This window comes from Haemaphysalis longicornis, unplaced genomic scaffold, assembly GCF_048455015.1.
Source record: "Haemaphysalis longicornis isolate Haplotype H1 unplaced genomic scaffold, Haemaphysalis longicornis Haplotype H1 scaffold_10, whole genome shotgun sequence".
Classification (NCBI taxonomy): Eukaryota; Metazoa; Arthropoda; class Arachnida; order Ixodida; family Ixodidae; genus Haemaphysalis; species Haemaphysalis longicornis.
This window is the reverse complement of record NW_027526204.1, coordinates 19,114,025-19,138,407: the sequence shown is the minus strand read 5'-3', so window position 1 is coordinate 19,138,407 and position 24,383 is coordinate 19,114,025. Positions and strand designations below refer to the sequence as shown.

Sequence of the window (24,383 nt, the reverse complement as noted above, 5' to 3'; positions counted from 1 at the left end):
AACGACTTCTCTTCATAAATTTGACAGCTTCCTCACAGTGGTGTTAGTGCCACCTTCTGACACATGCTTGTGTCAGAAGGTGGCTCCGATTTGCTCAGTTTTCTCTTTGCCTAATTATGTTACCATGTATCTACAGTGCGCCCTGGTATATCAGTTTCGAAAGTTGTTTGCATTTATATGCATTGTGGTCACACATGCAGTGTATTTTTTCACCAGTGCAGTTCATGCGAGCTTAAATAGTCCATCCTTGAAGGTCGGGGAGAAGAGATGTCACTTTCTCTCCTGTCTCTTTCTTGATCGCAGTGGGTGCTGTTGGTCCAAAGGTTCGATCACCGAAACGTGGGGATCTGGTAAGTCGGTTTTCACGTGGAAACTCAAAACACATTCGTTTGGTTATGCAGAAACATGAGTGCATTTTTTGTCTTTTGGCATCCTGGTGGTATGGTTTTTTAGTTCCTTGTTCTTTGTATTTCTGTCAATTAGCTTACCATAGTTTCTTGAGAATGTTTGCGTTATTCTAGACCTTTTGCAGGTATGGCGCAGAATCGATAAACGTGCATCAAGTTTGAAACATTAGAAATGCTTGCCAGTGTGTGCAAATCCTCTACATGGCAGGAGCCGTATTAGTTACTTGCATGTAAATGAAGGAACAGTTAAGGCAAGCATCAGATTTATTTTTCACCAGCATGCTGGAAGTATTTTTGCAAGGGTTAATCAATTTCTTGCTAGCCGTGTTGCGGACTGCCGGTTCGAGATGGCCCAGTGCGCTAGGCTTTTCTTTGCTTTGTTTTCAAGTAGCTGGATTTCCAAATTAACAGAACACGAACGTTGCCACAGCGGAAAGCTTATTTGTGGCCAGAAAGAATAATGAAGCGTATTTCATACGCGTCATCCGGGTAGCTACATGGCTTTGCAGGTGACCTAAGTCGTGCTAATATCCCACCAGTTGAGTGGGCTGCACACTTCTCTACAACATAGCGTTTTGAGCTTCGGTTGCCTTCAGTTGCCTTCGGTTGCCTTCGGAATTCGGTTGCCTTCAGTTGAATGTAAAGATCCCTACTGCACCACTGTTAAGTCTGAGCCAACTACTTCGATCTCCAACTCTTGTTTGGGAGTTTGTGTTACGGTTTCAAATATAGAACAAAGGACAACACACTCGCTAGGGAGTGTGTTGTCCTTTTTTTGACCTGTGTCTTCATGTTTTTTCGCTGGTTTTTCCAAAACGTCAGCGTACTAATGGCTAAGTATTGTACAGTCGGACCTCGTTATAAGGAAGCAGTATCGGAGTAGTAAATTAGTTCGTTAAATCCGATATTCGTTGCCACCGTAGAGGTAAAAAGCGGCTCTGATAAATCGGCAATCTGGCTCGCGCAACCATCCTGGATAAAAAATAAGTTGTTCTAGGCTTTGAACCCACCATAAATGAGGTAGTCCTTATCTCTCCCATTGTGGCTTTTCAAAATAAACAGACTGGAACGTAAGAATGTGAAATTACAACAGAACAAAGTTCATTCGGCGAAAGAGGCCGGCCTTCTTATTTACTTGGAGGATGTGGCCTTCGTCTAGTAGCTTTCCACAGTCTGTGTGGAATGGTTGTTTTGTCTCACTTTTTTTTTTAATTTTGCAAAATTATGCTAGCTGTTGGGTTTTGAGCCTCGCGGGAACCAAATATTTCTTTGTTATAGCTGTTATGGTGCGGCTCTCAACTATTCAGTTTCGTTATAACAAGAGGCGTTATTGAAATGAAGCCTGACCAACTAGCTTCGCATTTAGTTCGCTATATCCAATAATTCGCTATATAAGGGTTCGCTATAACAAGGTTCAACTGTAAATGTTTTTGAGCTGTGAAGATTCGGTGGAGTCTAAATCTTGACTGATGTTGCTTCATTTACGCAAAATCTAAAAAGCATCAAAATCGCTATCATCGCTATCGGTGCTACTGGAGCTATCACTGATGTAGTGATCAAGTTAGTGAACAGAAAAAGCATTGAAATTGGCAGAAATTTTTTTTATTGAACATTCAAACAATCAGCATGATGCAGCGTTACTGCACTGCGTTAACGGACGGCCAAAGGGATGGGATGCTCGCGCATTTGTGGGGATTTAACAGGCCTAAATAATGCAGTCGCTGTAGATTAGCTAACGTTACCGGCTTCAGTGCAGTCACTGCACAAGCATTAATAAATGTTTGTTTAGTTTAGCCTTGGGAGACGCTGAAACGAACCAAATCCTATGAAATGCACTATCATCGCTATCGGTGCTACTGGTGCTATCAGTGGTGACAGACAGTTGCATGGATGGCTGAATGGTTTTCTGCATTGGTCACGAGTCAGTCACTGCTGCACATTTTCATGCCCTGCATGCATTACAGACCACTAGTGCAGTGATGCTTCGTTTGGTAGGGCTTAGCTTTGCGCGTCCTTCATGCTCAGGGCTTCTTGTGTCCATTGCCCAGCTGACTCTTAGTATCTAGGCTGAGTCCTGCAGTTGACACTCCCCTTTTTTTTGTCTGTATACTAGGAATTCTGAACTTGTAGCAATAAAATGCTGATGCTGTGAGAGGCTTGTGACACCTAACAAGTGAATAATTTACAGAACAGTAAAGTAAATGCAATAGTATACTAATTTATTGTATCTTCTGACAACGAAAAAAATTTTGACCCTCACTTTAGATGTTTGAGACCTTCACTTGGCTGATCATACCTGAGACAGAAAGCTTTGTTGAGTGTCTTAGGCCTTAACTTGTGGATGGATGTAGCGGGATGCCTTCACTTATATTGTCCTTATGCTGCAGGTAATGCAGATGTTGCCTCCACCAGTCTGAAGCATGTGACAAGCAGGTAGTCATGTCCAGGAGTGACACAGAGATCGGGCTTTGCCATGAGGCTGATGTTCTGCTTGACTTGGAGCTATCAAGGTAAGTGCTGGTGTACAAATGGCTCTGTCCTCCTGACAGGCCTCTTCCATTGCAACGCACAGCAAGGTCTCCAGACAGAGCCACCTGTCATTCCCTAACAATCCCATGGTCACTGCAGGGGTCAGACAGGACAATTCTATTTTCATGCTCCAACTGTTCCAAAAACATGAAAATTGAGAAATGTCTGCAAAACTTCCAAAACAGCCTGAAAAGCAAATATTCTGACAGTTTAAGCAGGGGAAAATTCTGAGCTGTCAACAAAATTTTCTAAGCAGGGCCTAGAGGTGCTGTTTTTAGGGATAAGTTAGAGTTCCTCCATATAGCTCCCGCAAAAATTTAAGACTTGCATGACCCTTTTCCACGTGCTGCAGTGATGACGTCACTATGGCTATCCTTGCTGCGCAGGAAAGCTGCTACGGCCGCACTGCAGCCGCCGACACAGGCGGTACCGCGCTCTGCCGGGGAGCAGCAGCAGCATGATCGACAGTGCAGGAATCCAGCGTAGTGATCGCAAGGTGGGGCCGACCGAAGCACCCCCACCATGCTACCGCTGCTTTCGGAAGCGTGGCGACGGGCGGCTTTCCCGCAGCAATCCGGAAGGGGAGATGTTTGGCGGTCATGCAACTCTTAGTTCCCTGCGGGTGCTATATAGAGGAACTCTTGGGGATGTGGGGGGGGGGGGGTTAGGCAGCGGAGAATGACCAAAAGATCATTTTTTTAAAGTAATATTTTTGGATTGCTCGTTTGATATGCTATGCATTTCCGTAGTGTCGCCACCATAGCTAGCGCGAAGTACCATGAAAAAAATTGCTGCCAGCTGAGGTGACAAAATATTTGTATTGGTTGGTAAAAAAAACGCAATTTTCGGTCTTTATCTCTGAAACAACACCAATTAGAGCTGCTATCTTGCTGTTTGTAGATCGTGGAGCCCTGGTTTTCTGCTTTATGGTCGCCTCTTTTATCGTTGCTCACAGGCATATGCACGGGGGGTGAAAAAAATACAGTGAACCAGGGAAACCGATAGCTTATAATGCCCTATTGGTTCTATGGTCAGGTTTACTGAAATGGCCTTCCTGATTCAGCAATAAAAAACATAGAAATGAAGCAGCTACTGCATAGTTTGGGCGCTTAGTGCACCTCGCCAATCTTTTCCCTGATTGAGGTTGCACAGACGACTGGGTTCTTGCTTAGTCATTGTATTTGTTCTAATACTGAACAGTGACATCAACACTGGGCTAATCGTTGAGATCATGTGCGAAATTATGGGACATCACGCAGCTCGAAAGAGCGAGGTCATCGAAAACGACGTTTTCGTGGGAAACACTGTGCACACGCCCATATTCGGGTTTGTGAGTGAACTTTTGGACTCATTGCAGTGTAATGTAAATGCTGAGTTATTGCTCTGTTTGAGAGCGAGCCTGAGGAGTGAAATGATCAACTCAAAAGTTGCAGCATGGGCTGCAGCACTGTGACTTTGCTATTGCATGCGAGTAATAATAATTAATGTATTTGAAGTGAAATTTAATGCCAAAGGGGAGGTGGCTAAACATTAACAGCAGCGTTACTTAAACTATGTGGTGAAAGGGTGCCTCAGAGATTGAAAGGGGATAGCGGGTGGGCAGCGACGAGCCATCACCTTGCCTTGTGCAACTTTTGCTGTGGCTCTACATCCGCTCGTACATCGCAGTCTGGGATTACAAAATATTGCTTTCAGTGTCTGAATCATAAAAAGAACTTGTGATTGAAGAGTTCCTAAATTTGATATTTTAACGGCCCTTTACCTTCTCGGTGCAAACAGCCTCAATACAATTTAATTAAGAAGCTCGTAAGAAGGTAGTGCGGTTCATATCTTGGGACATTCTCTAGGAAAACTTTACAAAAGCTGTTTTAGCATTGCGCGTATTCCAAGCGTATAAAAAGGGCACTTGTCTCCCTGGGTTGGTACATATTTTGTTTTTTGGGCTTTTAAGACGAAGTAATAGATGTACCTGCTCCAAATCAAAGTTCTTGTGCGGTAAAAGTGAGATTCTGCTGCTACGAAAATTGTTTCCAGTTCTGTTTCAGCCGTCCCACCCATGACAGCTTAAATGCTCAAGGCCTGCAACTAGCCCCAAACATTGCTCTGGAGCGCCCTACCCCCTTGTCGCTGTCATGTTCTGCAGCGTCAGGACAGCACTCCTGTGTGTATGTGGGAGCCATTTATGCCGTGTGGGTTAGGCGGCTACCCTGAGCTATTCTTCAACAAGTTAGGTGGGCTGGAAGGTAAAGTGCAAGGGGGGTGCCTGGCAACCTGGCCAATGGTGGCTTTTCTCACGGCTTGGCTCAGTGCAGTCGTCACTCACATTGATGTGGCGAGGATGTCACCAATGAGAAGGCTGAGACTATCCCCTGCAGTTGATTGACCATAAGCCAGACAAATAAAGTATAGCATAGGATTAGGATTAGGAAAAACTTTATTTTAAAAGTATAGCATACCTCTCCTTCCCACTTCATACCAGCTACTTTCCCACGATGGCAAGCCGCACTGGTAGGGTTGCAAGCCTCCACATCCATGTGCTTGTAGCCTGCTGTGTGTAAACCTGTACACGGGCCCTGTATGCACGAGGCTCAGTTTAAAGCACTGAAGCAACACCGACAGTTCGGCTCGTTGGTATATAATGGAAGTGGAAGTTTCAAATGCACAAGTAGCAGGGGAGGGAGAAAAAGGACACAAGGAAGCGCTTAAATAGAAGTGCCGATTTATTGAAATACGAAATTCATACATGCAAACCATAGATTAGAGAAGCATAGTGCCATTTAGTGTGCACTGTTTCTCATGTAGAGTGATGTTTTGCTAACACCATAGGTATCAACTGATATGAAAGGCCACTACGAGCTCCCTAACAGTTTTGGCTATATGCTGGTACAAAACCACACCTTCAAACGCTGATAACAGCCACACTTCCTGCAATGTGCAGGAAGGTTGACACTCCCGGAATTTGTTATTGTGCCAACATGTTCCCACAAACAAATGTTGACACCATCGAGCTTGGCCCCCGTACACAAACTTGCATGACAAAGGGATTCGATAGACAACGCTTATCGCACAACGAACTAAAAGCTCTGCATAGTTCATGCCTCACTTGTTCCTCCCTTTCCTCGGATGATCTTTATGGTTGGCAATGCGGCAATGATTGCTGACTTTTGTTTTAGGAGAAAATGACACTTCACACCATACCGGCACCCCATGTTTTTCAACACGTGTGCTATTTGAACATACAGCATTGCAGCCACTTCCTTGCATGCCTGTCCTTCCCTTCCTCTGTTTTGCAGCCCTTAATCTGGTGCACCAGGCTTGCACGCACTGATGTCAACAGCCAGTTGTTCTAAAGTGGGTAACCTGTTCTAAAAAAGTGTCTCCTGTCAATGCTCGCACAACTTATTTACAGCCTATTCAAGACATGATATAGCGATTCCTCTTTTCACAATTTTGGAATGTCCAAACAAGTAGACAAGGAGAGGCTTTTCACAGTGGGGTGATAATGCCAACTAGACTGATGCTTCGAGAGGTCAAGCTTGAAATAAAAAAACTATAGGCAGCCTCCAACTGGTTGCTCGAATGTGAATTTGAGGCCTATTTTATATTTTTTGAAAACATTCAAGAGATCTTGCAAGTTCAACTTCAACTCGTCACCACGCACAATGACCATGTAATCTGTATCTATAGGCACAGCACATGCGCCAAGCTATATAACCGGTAGCGAAGCTTCCATAGAAGCTTATACGTTCAGAAAATGGCGGCTCTTAAGCTGCTCATGGGACTTAGCATCATCTGTGTGAGGAGGGAACACTTCCGGCGGAGTCACAAATAGGCAGGATGTGACACAAGATCCGATCAAAAAGTGACGTCATTTTGGTGGCACTAGCGCGAAAATTTGACTTCAAGATAGCTTTAGCAGGTCACTGATCACTGAGAGCTAATGTCATTGCCATCCGACGCAAGTTGGCGAGCACATGGCGAGTGTGCTTCAGATCAGCGCAGCTGATAACTAGTACAGACTTGTGGCGAGAGGAACGTACTTAAGCATATACTGTCGTATGATTCGCCTCGGTGTTGATAAAAATATCTTGCATTTTCTCTGAAACTTTATTCTGTATTTGTCTTCCACTGCTATATAAAAGCAAGCAGTTGTTTACCTTGATTGCAGTGGGTGGTAGGAACTGGGCACGTACCTCCCCCCACCCCCTTCACCCGAAATTTTTTTCTGCCATACAGAGCACAAAAATGGCACCCGATCACACTTGTCCACGGCCCGCCTCCCTTTTCATATCAAAAACGTGTCGCCCCCTCCCCCCGATACAAATTTCTGTCTATGCAACGGCTTGGTTGTTTAATTGCGTCGCACATACGCAGCGTGCGCGCGTGCCTTAAGCAGAGATCAAGGGTTATATAATGCTTTCGCAGTTTGTGTGCTGCAGTTCTAGAAAAGAAATAACGCAGAGACATGCCATAATCATGACATTTCAATATTACTCCAGGATAAACATAAAACAACTTTATTACACTCTACAAAATCAGCACGTATGAGAATACCGTAATTACCCGATTCTAACGCGCCCCTGATTCTAACGCGCACCCTAATTTCCAGGCAAAAAAAAAACGAAAAAACTTGCACCTCCGATTGTAACGCGCACGGTACTTTGTGAGCAAGAAAAACGAATGCGAGAGAAACGGGCGATTTATTTCTCGAAGTAATCTCACTCCTCCTCGCTCTTTGCTGACCACAACATCTCATCCTTGGTACCGCCCAGCGCGTTCGCGATGCCAAACTTCATAACGGACGTTCAACCATGGTCGATGGGATCGTGGCCCAAGCCTCGCACGCCCATCCTGCGAGCTTCTCCAGAGGCGCACGCTTCAGCCGACCGCTCCTTTTGAACGCGTGAGAGGCGCTGCTGCCATTTCTGTTATCAAGTGCGCAAGTGGAACGATTTGACGGTTTGTGTGAACGCCGATAGAAAAGCCCTGGTGCCTATGCTTCCTGCGTCCGAAAAATCGTTGCTAAAGGCTTGGCGCCATTTGAGATGGCGATGGGCGGGACGAAATTTTCGTTGTTTCGGCAGTTTCGGTTTCGTATCCGATTCTAACATCTAACGATTCTAACAATAAGGCGCACATCTAAAAAACGAAAACTGACCCTTTCCTTGTGTAAGTGTGGCAAATATGTACAATATTAACATTTTTTACCAGCAGGTAGGTATGTATAAATCTTTGTAGTTAACATTAATAATGGTCAACTTTTTTACTTTTAATATGGTCAGATTTACATGCTTCCCAAAGAAAGCACGCGGGCTTCAAACATCTTGTAAGTCTATTATACCGCCTTTGTCTCAGGGTCACAGGAAAAGAAGCAAGCTAACGTGCCAGCACAACTTTGCTAATAGAATGTGGTGCATACAGCGCGATCTAAAGTGCATGTAAATATTTTGCAATAAGGCATGACGAAAATGCTGGTGTACATTGTCCCAAAAGGCAGAAAAGCAAGTCCCGATGAAATAAGTAGCATAGGGTCGTCACAATTAGCATATATGTTACCCATTCTTTTTTTGCCCCATTAATGACATTTGTGCCGTATAAAAACGGAATGCATGAAGCGTGATGCGTGTTATGCTGTGGTTTTGCGCGCCCTCACGAGCGCAAGAAAGAAAAGGGTGAGACGCCATGGCGACACTCACCGACAAAGGCATTCAAGAATAAATGCAAAAATTATGATGTCATGCAATGCATGCATACACGATCGAATCCTTCTTTCTGAGACGCTTTAAAAAAAGAGCATATGGTCCGGGCACTTTGTAAACCTTACAACATAGCCATGACACTCCCACTCCCTGCTGCAAATGATCGACTGTGGACCCTAGAAGAGCACAATACTACATAGAAAATTATACATACGCAGAGAGTTGCCAATCAGTTACAACTCACTAGCAGCTCTGGAGTAAGGGACACCATTACCCGCCTCATTTCGCCTGTTGTAACAGTGCAAGGCCTCCAAAATACCCCCGCATGACGTACGCTCCCACATCAATCAACCAATCAATCATCACAAAAACCCATTCTCCCGGCTCACGAACACGGTCGGCACGCACTTCAAGCTGAATAATTATCAAAAACGTGGGATCGCCAGTCAAGTGCTTTCTCGTTAATAGTGCAGGACCACGTCTGGATCCACAGCTGCAGCCTTGGCTGCAATTTGCATTCTTAACGGCCAGGAGATAGGAACAGCCTCAATCATATTCGGAGTGGATGCAATGGTAAAAGAAGAAGCAATCACTCTTGCCATCTCCACTAACTCTGAAGCTTGCATCCTCACAAATTCGCTGGAGGCCTGTCGAAACTACATACATTGTGGCATTTGCCAACAGGCTCTCCAAATTGTGAGCTCTCCTTTTCCCTCCCCGAAGATTTTGAGGACCATGTCCATGGTTCCTACAATCAGGCACTCGCCGCAGCGAATATCGCAGCGTATAAGCTGGCCAGCGAATCACTTCCTCGTGTCGACCCTTTAGGTACGGCAACCACCTCTTCCACCCAACCCCCCTCCTAAACCCCCCCCCCCCGCGGCATCAACTACATACCATGACGCCACCCTCTCGGTGGTACAGGGGCTATGGTGCTTGGCGGCTTACCCGCTTAGATAAAGCTTAAAAAAAATAAACTCAATTGCTGAGCCTTTGTGCTCGCTGCATAGCTTGACGTTTAACTTGTGCACATTGAATCTCAGCATTTTTTTCCCGTGCAAACCAATGCAGCCCGACTCGAGCGAAGAGATGAAACAAGGCGTCATAAACGTCGTCATTACAAACGGTGAGTGTTTTTTGGACCTCCTCGCGAAGATGCCTACACAGCGTATCCCTTACTCTGTTCGTAGACAAAAGGCTTCCAATGGCCTTTTCGAAGGCATTTTCGCAGCCTTCAACAAAAGACACGAAAGGAGGGGAAGGCACTGAGAGACTTCCGAAGTCCGTTTTTGCAGCACCTTTTGCACTCAAATAAAGGAGAACTTAATTGCCCTCGGTAAACTCTGCATCTTCGACCCTAAGAATGCATTTTTGGGCTTTTCCGATGCACGAATGTGAAAATTTTGCCGCTAGCCAACGCGCAAAATAAAGTAGCGATGCTATTTTTTCCATACTAAGAGCCGGACACAGCTCCGGAAGGTGAGTGGGGAGGGTTGCCAAGATCGATGTCATGTCCTCGGTGCAATTAGAGTTTTCAGACACCTAGAACAGGTTACTGACCAAAAGATGCCTGAAAGGGGCCTGAAACTGACGAGCTGTGGTGTTGACGTTCGTTCCTGATTTAGTCCTTATAATTGAGAAGGTGTTTTCAAGCGAGTCCTGATTTATCCTCCGAGTCATAGGCAAATCCATAATGGACGGTGAGATGGTCACAAAGCATTAAAATAGACTGCATTGTCAAACAAAACCCCTGCACACAAGGCGGCTGCCTCCGGCACCCAACTACTTGCATGTTCTCAAACATCCCAATGCACTTATTCGAAAATTTTCTAAGGACAGAGCCATTGCACATTACAGATGCGTAAAGGGTTTTTGCCACTCTTTGGGAACTATTGAGGCAGTCAAACAAGCAGTCTACTCTTTTGACGAACCGTGCAGTATGGATTGCTTCGGCAGGTAGCTACTGAAAAGTTACCAACGCGTACATTGCAGCTGCACGGTGGTTGCTAAAAACCTGTGCGGCCAACCTTAGAGACATTTTTAAAGCAATTGTCAGGTTACAATGTCTGTCGCTCAGTCTTGGGATGGAACGTATCTCATGCTTGCGGTCCATTTTGTAAGCCCGTCTGACATATTCGCTCTTCACTAGATGATCTCCTATTGTGAAATCATACCTACACAGCATGGTCCGCAGGCACTTAAGTAAGTGAGGAGCATCGAAAATGAAAAAAGAGCCTCCTTCCATCGATATCCACATACGGCTGTTCGGTCGACACAAGGTTTGCAAAAAGGGACACGTTCTGGCTTCCCTGGTCACAGACAACAGCCTCTGGTTCTAAGCCAGCATCCCCAAGGGACTTGCAGCATTGAAAAAGCAGTTCCTTCAAAGCACTCGCAGGTGTTCCTCGATGGGCAAAAAAATAGCCAAGGGGTTGCTTCCAAGCCGTTCTGATACCTTTTGCCATAAAGACAGGAGCCTTGTTGCAAAGATTATTGCCTTGCACACCATCATATTCTTCTAGGAATTCAAACCTGTCATGTGATGGGTTCTACGAAAGCTCTTTTTTGATGTGCATTTCATCAAAAACAATGCAACAGGCTCTGTCACTCATGGAAAAGGTAGCCGCTCTTCTCTTCACAAGGTCGAAAATTTGGGGGAAGAACCCAACCCTTAAAGGCACCCGCTTGAGCCATAGCTGCAAAGATTGCACTGACGGCAGCCTCAGGAGTTGCCTGCAGTACCTATAACCCTTTGGGCTATGGAAGTAGAGCCCTAAAGCAAAGGACTCGTTTTGGCTCGCCCAACGGCGACAAAAGCGGCTCACATTGTTCATCCGCAGCTGAGCCTCCGCGAGTTCAGCAACAGCTGGAGATACGTGTGAGCGGACGCTCTGGACGACTTCCTGAACTGTTAGGGCTTGACGCTCCCTCTGCAATCTTGCTTGGAGCCTCCGGTTTAAGTCCCGTTGTTTCCGCAGCTTCACCTTTAGCTCCTCGGTTTTTCTCCACACGTCACGGTGACTCGAACAAGGCACTGTGGGAGATGCTGTTTTTTAAGGGGTGCGCTTTGTAAATGTTGAATGTATATTTATGATATTGACCACTCTTCGTGACATTGTTCTGAGCTTCAGAAATAAACGTCAATATATTTTAAAGAAGCCATGCAAATGCAAAGCATTGTGATTCCGCATATTCCATTGTGAACAATTTTTCTATGGAAAAGGATCATTCAGCCACAATACAGCCCGTGTTCTATTACCTTACACATTAGAGAAAGAATACTTCTAGAACATGTGTGGTTATACTTTGCCTATTCGGACAAAAGAACGTCAATGCAGCGTAACCGTGCAGGTGACTTACGTGGAAAGCACTTTGAAAGCATTTAAGTGACTGCATCAGAAACCAAGTCGTGAAGAATTTCGACGTCAGAGATGTATTATAGATGATTACGAGACCGAATGTGTTGAACTTTTTCAACAAGGGTGAAGCAGATAGGTATTTGGATAGCTTTTTTGGATAGGTATTTGTGCAACATTAAGGCATATGTTGCATACTGTACTCTTGCTGCCTTTCATATCGCTGACTGGCATAGAGGGAACATCTCTGCGTATTTTAGGGATCGCTCTACATCTCTTGTTGTACGAGATTGCATTCAACGCATTGAGGTTAAATAAAATAAATGTTCGCAGATACAGAAAACTTAATGACGCATTGAAATATAGGCTTAGGCTTAATTGAAGGGTCACTCTTTGTGGTGCGCACGTCGATATACGTACAAAGAATCACAGAAATTGCTTTTCTGTTTTTCTGTCTTTGGCAGTACATAAATCTTTGCAAGTATAGTTATTTTTCTGAAAGACTAATTTTTCTTATCATTAACGTCTGCCTGGGCAGCAAATGATATTTTAGTCGCGATATTTTAACACCTCGCGACAATAATAATTTCGGGACCTCTAGACAGATAACCAACCGCAGGACACCGCATAAACAGGTGTCTTATATTCTAATGGACCTCTCCCTGTATGTAAACACCGTGATGTCACGAAGCGCACGTGCACGACGGCTGACGCCTGCTGGCGGCCGCAAAGTGCGGTGGTGGTTGGCAGAACGCGCCTGCGCCGTTGGCCCAGCCTGGACTCACGGCGCCCGAAACGAACGTTATGCCGTTGATTCGGGCCGTCACTGGCCGCCTACGTTGCAGGTGGGAGTCTAGCTATCCTAGCTGTGGCCGTCACACCTCCATGTAGCTTTCCGCATCTACAACCTCCGCAACACTTTCGTTTACCGTAAGGTCAACTGAAGGGCGACGCTTTCGGATAATCAATGCGCGACAGAAGCCTTAACGACTCATTCTGAAGGTTGATGCTGTTGTGACGCATTCCAAGGATGTTTTTTAAGATTCTTTGTGTTCGGACACATACCAAGGAAAGCTCATTCATTGTTGCTTTCGAGGTCCGCTTAAGCTAAGCGCGGTGCCTCAGGCAGGATATACGCTCCCTGTCCTTGGTCCCTTTGCGTCACCCGGAGACAGTGACGTACACACAATTTTATGTCGAGGGGGAAAAGGAAAGGTAAAGCTTGAAAGAAATAAAAAGTAAAATAAACAGCAACGAAACAAAAATATGAAGAGCAAAAGCCAAAAATTATTCTAATAAAAATATCGCGATGATGTCATTCTCTACGTGATTGACCGATTGTATTGTTACCTTTTTCCCCAGTGAAATCGCGAAATGGTTCATCGTCATTGTGAGAGTAACATAGCAGCCACATATGGTTAGTGCGTATAGCTTAGGACAGCGAACTGAAATAATTTTCGGTAGTCAGTATTTCATTATAGTTAAAGTTAGTGTCCTTGTACGCCTGCTGCATACGCCAGCGTCGGGAGGCCGCAACAAAAGAATACATTCACTGAGTTTGTTCGCTTAGGGCAAACTTTTTTCGAGTCGCGCCGAAGGCACGATGCTACATATGAGCACAGCAAACATCTCTGTTTTGCTGCATCCTCAAGGCAGAATATAATTGATCAAGACAAAAATTTATTGCACTTACAAGCAATGAATTCCGTTCGTCTTGAACAAATCCCCCCCATAAGACCAAACTTGTCGATCTGGCGGCAGGCGGCTATCGCAGATCCCTTGTCAAAACATTTATTTCGCGTCACCTAAGAAGGTTAGGCATTCATTGTGTTTTTAATACACTACTCTACCTCCCCAAAACATGACAATATTTCGCAGCAAGAAAATTTCCCTCTGCCCCCCACCCCCGGCACTATTTCACTTCACCAAATTTCTGCTGGTGCTGCATGATAGCAGATGGTTGGTAAACAGCATCGTTTCATGGCACGAATCAGCACGAACTGCCAATGTAGACAATATGAGTGTGGTTTGGAGAACAGCAGACGTTCGAGAATGGGAAATCTTGCTATGAGTAAGAGCAGACCATGTCGCTGCTTTGGCTGCCAGCCTCTTCGGCACATTGCGCACATCCACAATACACGCCGAATTTACCTCTTTGATGACTCCTAAAAGTCTGATGCCACTGATTCTGCTCGCAAGATTTTCGTAGCCAAGAGCACAGCAGCCCACCGGCATCAGAAAAGCGAACGCATAAATAAAAACTCCAGTTTAGCGCGTGTCTCATGCAGCCTCACTGCATACGCACCGCGCGCCGGTCCGAATGTTTTGCCAACCACCCTCCTGGCCACACCCAGCACGTGCGCTTTCCGTGACGTCACGGCCTCCACGTGACGTACCCTGGGAGAGGTCCATTAGTGATGTAATCATTTTGAGAACGTACTTTTGTAATATAAATTGATGAGAGTTTTTACCTTATTAGAACGTACTTTTGTACTGGTGAGAAAATTTTTGCTGTAGTTATGGCTTTCATTCTTTCGTAAAATAAGATAGCCCGTTGACGTTCGAAATGACGTGCAATATGTAATTAAGCTCACATTGGCTTGAAACTTCAGCAGCTACACCAGGGACAGAGTTGACTCTTGGAGTTTGTGCAGCCGACGGAGCCTGTGGAGCTGCATCAGCTCTGGCATCTTGTGGAAGAACAGCGTTGTCCACGGGCGAGTTGTCCCGGTGTTCTGCGAATTAGGGAGATAACATGGTGCAGTATAGCACGTTGAACGAGGAACAGAAGAAAAATGAAGGAGTGACGAGAGCGGCGCAGAGATTGCACCGGCCAGGAGATACCTGGGACTTCCTGGGGAGGAGCTACGCATACATTTGATGGACGGGCATATGTGTGATCACAGTGATCCCTCATTGCACAGCACCCTGCAGTTTTTTTAGCTTGAATCTATTGTTTGAGAACAGTGGTGTTTTCGCTGTATTTACGTTGGTTAATTAAGCTTCGAGAGGCAAGGTTACCTTCTACTCCAGAGAATTCTGCCTTGGAGGCGCTACGTTGAGGTAGTCGGATGGATGTCGGCTGGAGAAGCCATGGAGCCTGTGGAGCCGCGTTACCTCTGGCCTCTTGTGGAGGAACGGCGTCCACGGTCGAGTTGTGCAGGTGTTCTGCGAATTAGGGAGATAAACATGGTGCAATATAGCCCGTCAAACGAGGAACACAAGAAAAATAAATGAAGAAGTGACGAGAGCGGCACAGAGAGTACATCGCCCAGGAGATACCTGGGGCTCCTTGGGGAGGGGCTACGCATCCATGTGATTGACGTGCGTATGTGTGGTCACAGTGATCCCTCATTGCACTGCATCCTGCAGTTTCTTTATTGGCGGGGTGGGGGAGGGTAGCTTATTGTAGGGTAGCAGTAGTGTTTTCGCTTTGTATATGTTGCCTTCATTTCAAAAAGCAAAAACTTTCTACACTGGATACTTTGCGCACGGTCTCATCCGGCAGTTGGCAGCCCATGGACAAGGCATTACATGGGACATACGAGCTCACGCGGCCTGGCAAACCCGACTCTGCAGACACAATGCAAAAGATTTCTTTGACTCCACGTGTATCTATGTGAAAAGCTGAAACCAAACTCACCTTCAGTTTTCGAAGGGTGGACATGATTATGGCCACGGTCACCACACGTGTCGTCATGGGAATTAGATCCAGTGCTTGCTAGAAAGATGTAGTATGCACGTATTGCATCTTTACTTAGGAATGAATTCTTAAGATTCTGTTCAGGCTGTTGTTTTCATCAATTATATCGATGTATCAACCCTGCTATATTAAATATAAACACACTATTTTTCGTGCACGCATGCCAATTGTAGCGAGAAAAACGGCTCGGTGATCTACTCACCGATAACTGGAACTATGGTAGGCACTGCATCTTGATGCAGAAAACCGGGCCGCAGGAATGCAGATTCACGAAAGTGCAGCGAGCACACCACTCTGAATCACAGCTGTCCCGGCATCTTATCAAGTAGACATGGGTTTCTGCAGAAGTTCACCCAGGACTCACGCCTGCAATTTCATGGTTGCATTGGTTAGGCAAGTGTCGCAACAGATAAGTAAAAAGAGAATGAAAAAGTATTAATGCAAAAGAAAGCGACGTCAGTAAGTAAAAACACGTAGTGGGAAAGATGGGGTAGCAGCACAGCACAGAGCAGAACAACACAATACTGCGATGGAAAGATTGCTTGCGCATGCAAGCGCAAGGAGCAATGATCACTACAAGCGTTGCAATGCTATAGAGGAGGCACTGAGATAGACAATTAAAGCATCTCGTTTGAACCTGAGTGGCGCACAATACTTGTGCTATTGGAATACGCTGAGAAGTCGTAGAGTATTTGACACCACTTGCTCCGACCCAAACCTGAGGGGAAATAAAGCGATAACTCTGACATAACATAAAGCTTTAGGCCCTTTCTTTTTTCAAAGCACAACGATGTCCCCTTACACAATCCCCCGCGCACGAATTAACAGTACTGTAGGTTTTCCTTACCTTGTGGAAATGCGAGGAAAACGGTTCAGTGAAATGCCAGGCGTACGGGAGCTGCTGTTGCAACCTTGTACAGCACATCGTTTTCGTGAGTACCGAGAAAAGCGCTCCGTGCCAACCGTTGTCAGCATCGCCCTGCCAGACGCCGTGACCATCAGGCACGGTACTAAGCATGTTCACCCGCAACACAACGCACCTCGCAACTTCACACACAGCAATAATTAAGTTCACATCAAATTAATAAGTAAAAAGGTAAATATGTAAATAAGTAAATAATAAAAAATAAGTAAAAAAAAAATAAGTAAATATGTGAATGCGCAACACCAAAACACGTGAGGGGCGTTTCCTAGCAGATGAACTTTACGCGCGCCTTTCCGAACACTACAAGGACTGCATCACAGAGCAATGGCATGTTGTGGCATGTGCCATTCTTCAGAGGGCACTAGAAAAAACAGGTTTTTGAGAATGAATAACATTTTCATTAATTCTTTGCACACTATGCCTAAATAAATTTGATTCAAAAGTAAATATGGTTTGTAAAATAGAAATATTGTTTTATTGTTGAATAAAGCTTGGTTTTTTGTTATTAGTGTTTTCTCCTCACCTAGTACCGCGCTTCAATCACCACTCCCATAACCCCCCATGTTGATGTCGCTGGCAATAGGTTCTGAACCGCTTTTGGGCCGAAGCTGCGCTACCATTTATATTTACCTCTCATGTGCTTTTGAAGGCACTACTTCATCATCATCAGCAGCCTATCTACGCCCACTGCAGGGCAAAGGCCTCTCCCATAGATCTCTAATAATCCCAGTCCTGTGCTAACTGCGACCAATTTATACCTGCAAACTTGATCTCATATGCCCATCTAACCCAGACACCCCCTGCTATGCTTGCCTTCTCTAGGTATCCACTCTGTTACCTTTAGTGACCAATGGTTATCTTGCCTTCGCATTACCCACACCCATTTGATCCTCTTAATTCTTACTAATATGTCCTTAACACTCATTTGTTGCCTGATCCATTGCACTCCCTTCCTGTCCCTTAATGTTACACCTATCATCTTCCGTTCCAATGCACTGAGTCCCCAATTTAAGTTGAACCCTCTTAGTGAGCCTCCAAGATTCTGCCCCTTGGTGAGTACCGGTAAGATGCAGCTGTCGTACACTTTCTGAAGGCAGTTATTAAGCCTTATTATTACTAGCTTGTTGGAACAGGTTACCCGTCTAAAACAGCCGAGTTCCCCCCGCCTGTGTTGTGGGCGGTGTGTGCAGGCCTGGTTAAGGGCAACAAAACAAAAGGAGGAAAGAACGGGTGTGACGAGGGAGTTGCTGGAATCCCATATGTTATTCGTAAAATTGCGCATGGATTGAAAAACTTGGGGTCGTCGTGTTTATTTTATTTATTTATTTATTTATGGGTACTGCAATCCCCTGGAGGGTTTTTAGCAGGTGGGTACAAAACACGAAAATATTACCATATAACACCAGGCAAACAGATGGAACAGTCACTCACATTTCACATAGTAGGCAGCCGTATAACACAAGGCAAACAACGAACCATCACTTGCGGTTTACAAATGTAAACAAACGTAACAAAATCATACAGATGAAACATCACTCTCATTTTACGAAAAGAAAACAAAGCTAGCACACAAGTAAAATTATTTTCTCTTCTATTCTAGACCAGCGGCAAAGGATGCTAAACATTGTTTTGTGACTTGATGGTTATTTAAGCTATTCCAATCCTGCACAGTTCTAGGGAAAAAGAATATTTGAAGCAGTTATGGCGGGTACGGAACGGAGTTATTGTATGATCATGGCGTTGTCTAGTGGCGTAAGCTGAAAAAAATGAAATAATTTTTCCAATATCTATCCTGTAATGCCCATTAATTAATTGATATAGATATTTTAATCGGGATATGCGGTTTCTTTCTGAAAGTGATGGTAACTTAGCACTGACTTACAGTTCAGTTACCGAGGTTCGTCGATAACTGTTATATATGAAACGAACTGCTCTTTGTATTTTTTCTACTTCATGAATGTTAATTTGAGTAAGTGGATCCCAGATCACCACTGCATAATCAAGTATGGGCAGGACTATCGATTTGTATGCAAGGATACGGACGGATGGAGGTGTAAGTTTCAAAGTCCTTCGTAAAAAGAATAGTTTCTGATTAGCCTTGGAAGTTACTATGTCAATGTGTTTTGTCCAGTTAAGATCGCTTGTTATCCACAACCCAAGATATTTGTAGGATTGAACCTCGGAAAGAATGGCATTGTTTTTTTTTGGTATGAAGGTGTTGTTTTCCGCCAAAACAAAAGTCATCTATCTTTGCCGCATTGTCAAAGATAAAGATCATTCAAGGAAAGGAAAGAACAAGTGCAGCGTGAATCATGCGCAGCCTTTACTTTGTTGTCGATACGGTTTTCTGTTGAATCCCTTTGTCATGCAAGTTTGTGTACATGGGCCAGACTGTATGCTGTTTAAACAGTCATTTGCGAGAACATTATTCTCCGGGAACAAATTTTATGAGTGCCAACCTTCCTGCCAATTTCAAAAAGCATGGCTGCCATCCTTTGTTCAAAGGTGTGATTTCGTTCTGGCATAATGACCGAACTGTTGGTGAACAGATAGAGGCCTTTTAATCAACTTACATGATACCAAGTGTGTTAGCAAAGCATCAGTCACTTTACAGAGGAACAGCGTGCGCCAATTGGCACGCTCCAAAAGTATACAGACTACCCATTTCGAGGAGGCAGAGCTCACAGCTTCCCCTTGACACTCCTACTTCTGGCCCCACTATGCTTCCGTGCTCTCATTCCAAGACGAACAGTTTTTCAATGCTAGTGCAAGCATGGTGCATAATGCTTATACAAGCATGTCTAAAGGCCAATTATTGGGAAAATTTTGACCTCTTGAAAACTCAATGCGAAGAAGCACCAGTGTTTGAATTTAAAAAATCGAACAGTGAAGGCAGGAGTACCTCAGCTTCTTGAACAATCCCCTGCATTGGTATGTGCCGTGAAAGAAAGGACACATGAAGCGACGGAGGAGCTAAATTGGTGGAAGTTTGGGGTGGGCTCGGAAAAAGCAAAGTTTACCCACTGACAGCACCCATGCTACCATGCTGGGACGTCGCCAGCTATCCCTCAGGTCACTGGGGTCCGCACTGTACCTCTGGTCACCTGTATCTGTCACTGTGCCTTGCCTTTGTGCTTTGCGCCAGGTCGCCTATTCGTCGGGCCATCGAGGCAGGGGCCACCACCTCTTCGAGCAAACCACTTGTCTGGGCCACTGCGCCTAACTGTGCCTGCCGCTCCTGATATCCTGATGTACCTGGCAAGATGTGCTTGCTTGCTGGTCCGAGCTGCCTCCTGTTCCTGCCAGGCTGCGCAGAAAGGCTTATGTGCTAGGCTGATTGCTGTTCCAGTCAATGTATGGAGCTGGCCTAGCATAACCGACAAGACTGGGACAGCTTACTACCTGCTATAATGGACTGCAATAATGTGAGCCCGTCTTGGTTTTTGATGTTTGTGATAGTTTGTACCGAACCATCACTTAACTGGAACTTGTCCTAGACCAAGTTCCAGGACTTTTCCTTGTTCTATCGTATTTTTCATTTTTTTCTTTAAATATTCACATTTTCCACTCGTGCTCATACATGCCTCTACACGCAGCACTCGTGTCGTCACTCTGGCTTCAATAATCCCGTTTACAAGTCTTGTGTAACACATCATGCTATAATGTCACACGCTATTTCTGTATGGGCTGACTAAAATAACTGAATTTTAAATTTAACATTTTAAATGTGCTAATTGACACTGCAAGTGACCAGGGAACAGAGATTTCGATTCTGAAATTGAGAAAAGTGCAACCATTATGGCCAGGCAAAAGTGATGTTAAGTCAAGCAAACAAGCTGGCGGGGAGTCTGCGCGGGTGAAAGCTTGAGTGCTATTTCTGCGTGCACAGCTGCCCCAGTAGAAGCTAGCTGGATGTTGCTCAACTGGTTTTCTGGCCGCTTGGCTGGCCAGCGAGGCATCTGCTGTTGAGCTACTTTAAAAGCTTGTAATTGACTCATCAGGCATTTGATACGGCTACCAGTTGTGTACTAGTTGCTATTGTGGTACTGCGTGTTGAAAGTAAGATTGGATGAGGGGAAATTTTACGGCTGTTGCCCTTATCGGACCCCTACAACACTTTTTTACAGGTGCTTTTCGGGCCCTGTGTCTGTTCTTTGTGTCATTAAGAGAAGAATTATCAGGATCGGTACAGAAATAAGAAAGTTGTTGAAGGCTTACGTGTAGAAATGCAAGCAAATGCGGCCCTGCCTACATCACACCTGACACATCCTGATATGATGTTGCAACACAGGAACCCTGTGCACCCTACAAATGGCTCAGCTTTCATTGTATTGACAAAATGGGCTTATATAATGATGAAGTCCTATTTTTTCCTTAAAGGTAGTGGAAAACTTCACAGCAGATACAGTCTACGCCCGTTACAACGGACCCTCTGAATCCGGAAAAAAACGTCCGCTGTAGCCGAAGTATGCAGTATCCGACAAGGGGGGGGGGAGTATGGGTCCTAAAGTGGGTACTTTGACCGATTTTGCATATTCATAGTACATGCACTTTGTTCTTTCTACACGCCTGCAGCACCTCTGCACAGTGTTTGCGCGAGGGCAAAAAATCACGTAAACACCGTTTCCAAAGCTTAGAACCGGCACTTGGAAAAGGCCTAGCGCTTGCGGTCAAGCGTGTAAAGACTCATGATGAGCTGAGCAAATAAAGCAAGAATATAACTAGGCGCAATTATTAACCAGCTATAAAACATCAGTCGTGGCCATCAGCATTAACTAGGCTCTTTTAAATCCCCTCACGACGAGGCAGGTTTTCCCGAAACCATTCGTCAAACAAATCGGGTCGCTGCCGGACCTTCCCTCAAGGCAGCTACCAGATTTTTAGTGATTTTAGTCTGGTCATTGAAACAGCTGTGATGAAATAATCTTATGACGGACAGCTTTAAAATCAAAAGTTAGACCAGTTGGACTGCGCACGGTTACCGGCAGATTGCACACAATGGATGGGGAACAACCCCCCTACTTGAGGCATTTCTTACCTTTTTCACCGAACGGAATGGGAACGATGCATGCGTGGGAATAATAAAAGCCGAACTTCACTTAACCCGAGTTTTTTTATTACATAAAAAAACTGACAAGGGCAGACTCGCCTCCGAGTGCACCACTTTTTTCAATCTCACCGGAGTCGCGTTTATCGGCACCGGCCTTGTTCTTGACGGTAGAGCGGACCGTCTGCTTAGACAGGCCTATACATTTGGCGATGTCGGCCTGTTTTTCCCCATGTTCGACGGCGTTAATTACACTTAATTTTTCGGACAGTGAAATCAGCTACCCTGCCGCTCATGCCGCTGGTCGCACACACACAAAAAAAGCCACTAGCACTGGCTTGGCTTGGGTGCGCCAACGTCCCGGCTGCCAGCAAAGTTGCCAGACATAACAGTTTTCTTGCCAAAATAAACAAAGAAAAAGCACATTGGATGCCGGCCCCGCGGAAGTCCGCTATAAACATTCAGTCGAAACAATTTTCACACAAAATTTAGTCTGTTGTAGCCGATAGTCTGCTCTAGCCAGGTCTGTTATAAGCGGAGTGGACTCCATTTAAAATGCATGGGGACCAGACAAACCAACAGAAATGGTCTGTTGTAACCGAAGTCCGTTGTTGCCGGATCCGCTGTAACCAGCGTAGACTGTAGTAACAGAGGGCAGACCCTACAGCCTGTTTCGAGTGCTTGTGTGCCTTTTCAAACTGTGTTACGTTGAATTGCGCTCTCAGCGTCACCCGGCGTCTGCACACTTTTCTAAAATCCTTGCCAAATCACCTGTCTGCGTGCCATATAACAAGGTCTATCTTTGGCAGATATTACCGTTAATGCCAGAAGTGGTGTAGGCAGCGAGCATTGCAAAGTGGACTGCAGCTTCGGTGTTTTCAATCCACCTTGAGCGTCTCGATGTTTGCAGACATGTTTTCCCACTAAGAAGCACCTTTTCGTTCACTGAAAAACAATCACACATTTTTTCTCTAGCAGCAATCGGCTACCATGAAGCAAATTCAACCAAGCCAATTTTGTTAGAAAACTGTTCCCAAAGGCAACTGTATTATTAGCAGTGCATTCTTTCTGTGACTAACTTTGCCTGCGTCAGTGAGAGCGTGACTGTGCCCACTGAGCTAATGAGGTAAATGAGGGAGCTGCGACTAAATTTCTTGTAATATTAGCATGACGAGGCCGATCTGCAAGATCGGTTTGGCATGAACAAATGCGATCACTGCAAGAATTTTTGAAAGATGACACAAACTACACATCTAGAGAGGTATTCGTTGACGTCCAGGCATTTTATGCAAGCTTATGCATGAAGTGACGTTGCTGGAAATGCCAAACGGTTAATGAACGAAAATATTGTTTTGAAGGTTGGTAGTTGACTTCGTGGAGGCCACTTTTTTTTTTGGTGGGAGCATCTCACAAATTCATTTTTTTAGAAGGATATGCAACTGTTTCTTGCCTTCTATGAACCTACTAGTCGAGTTCACGTCAACCCAGCAGTAGCAAATCAGCCCACACACTTCACACTATATATCGCCTAGGGCATAACTCCAAGATAAGTCTTGTTATGAGTAGCCACACTGTTAACCAAAGTACTTTTAAGAGTATGGTAGAGTTCATAAAAATAGGCGTGGCAACACATCTATGTAGCTACGGGCCGGTAACTTGTCCTCGCCTTCACGAAACTACAAGGCGGCGACATGCGTCCCCGCCTTGTCTCACTTGGCACTGTAGCAGCGGAGTTGGTGCAGTGTCACCGAATGACACCATCAAGAAGTGTGGAAAGGAGCTTCCCAGGTCAGACAACCGTGGGTTTAAAACTTCCGGAATGTAGCATATTTCGCTGCTGTGATTGGTCTCGTGATACCATGTGATCGGGGATAATACAAAGTGAACAGCATTAACCTGATTTTCAAGAGAGAAAGCAATGTTCAATTTGTTTGTATTTCTAAAAGGACAGACAACCGATTTTTGTCGAGTATATATTCTCTATCCCAAATGAAAGGGCATCACTTAAAGCACCTTGACGAGAAACAGTTTTGCTAGAACTTTGTAAATTGAAAATTTTCGATCTACGAGCCGTATGTGTCCCTCCTAAAAATAATGCTGGCAACCATGACATGGAGTAGCTCGGCAACATGCTTTTGTCTGTATGGGAAATGAAAAAGGACATTTGAAAACTTGTCCCCAGCTAGAAAAGTTTCAATCATAGGCTTTCCTGTTCCTTTATGTGTTTTTTTAATGCTACGGTCTATTTTGCATGAATGTGCTTCTGTTGGGATAGACGATAGGTAGAATCTGGCTTCACGTTGTGGAGCTGGGAAGTCCAATTCTCCCCGGGCACGTTTTTTTTTAAGCTGCTGTTGGCGTATTTAGAAACTGAAATCAAATATTTTGGCAGAACAAACAGCCCTGACTCAGGCAGAATCGTCAAAGCTCCTTCACTGGGTCTGTTTACTGAACGCTGCCATTGATTCTGGGCATAGAGGCTCAGTTAGCCACACTGAGAGCCACCCAGCGACGGCGGGTGGCGTCTTTAAAATTATCAAAATAATGTTTAGAAATACATATATTTAACCTTGTACAAATACTTGTGTTGAAAGGTTTTCAATACGTAAATAAACGTTTCAGCAGTTACAGTAGCTGCTAGGTTTGCAGGTCACGTGACAGGGACCCATATTGTAGTGTCAAGTTCCGACCCTGAACCGCCACCCTCCTGATTTCAG

At 44.9% G+C, this 24,383-nt stretch overlaps 1 protein-coding gene across 2 annotated transcripts in view; it reads left to right on the top strand.

The window, feature by feature from the left end:
- LOC144158262 (zinc finger and BTB domain-containing protein 8A.1-B-like) overlaps positions 1-24,383 on the top strand; it is a 39,636-nt gene that overhangs the window by 1,203 nt on the left and 14,050 nt on the right. Inside the window, exons 2-4 of one of the 2 annotated variants that reach the window (XM_077689025.1) lie at positions 304-350; positions 2,795-2,917; positions 3,323-3,528. In XM_077689025.1, the coding sequence (XP_077545151.1) occupies positions 2,847-2,917; positions 3,323-3,422 (171 nt within the window). In that variant the 5' untranslated portion in view covers positions 304-350; positions 2,795-2,846 and the 3' untranslated portion in view covers positions 3,423-3,528. Of the gene's footprint in view, positions 1-303; positions 351-2,794; positions 2,918-3,322; positions 3,529-24,383 lie in introns of those variants that run through there. The other variant, XM_077689023.1, reaches the window with a different exon arrangement.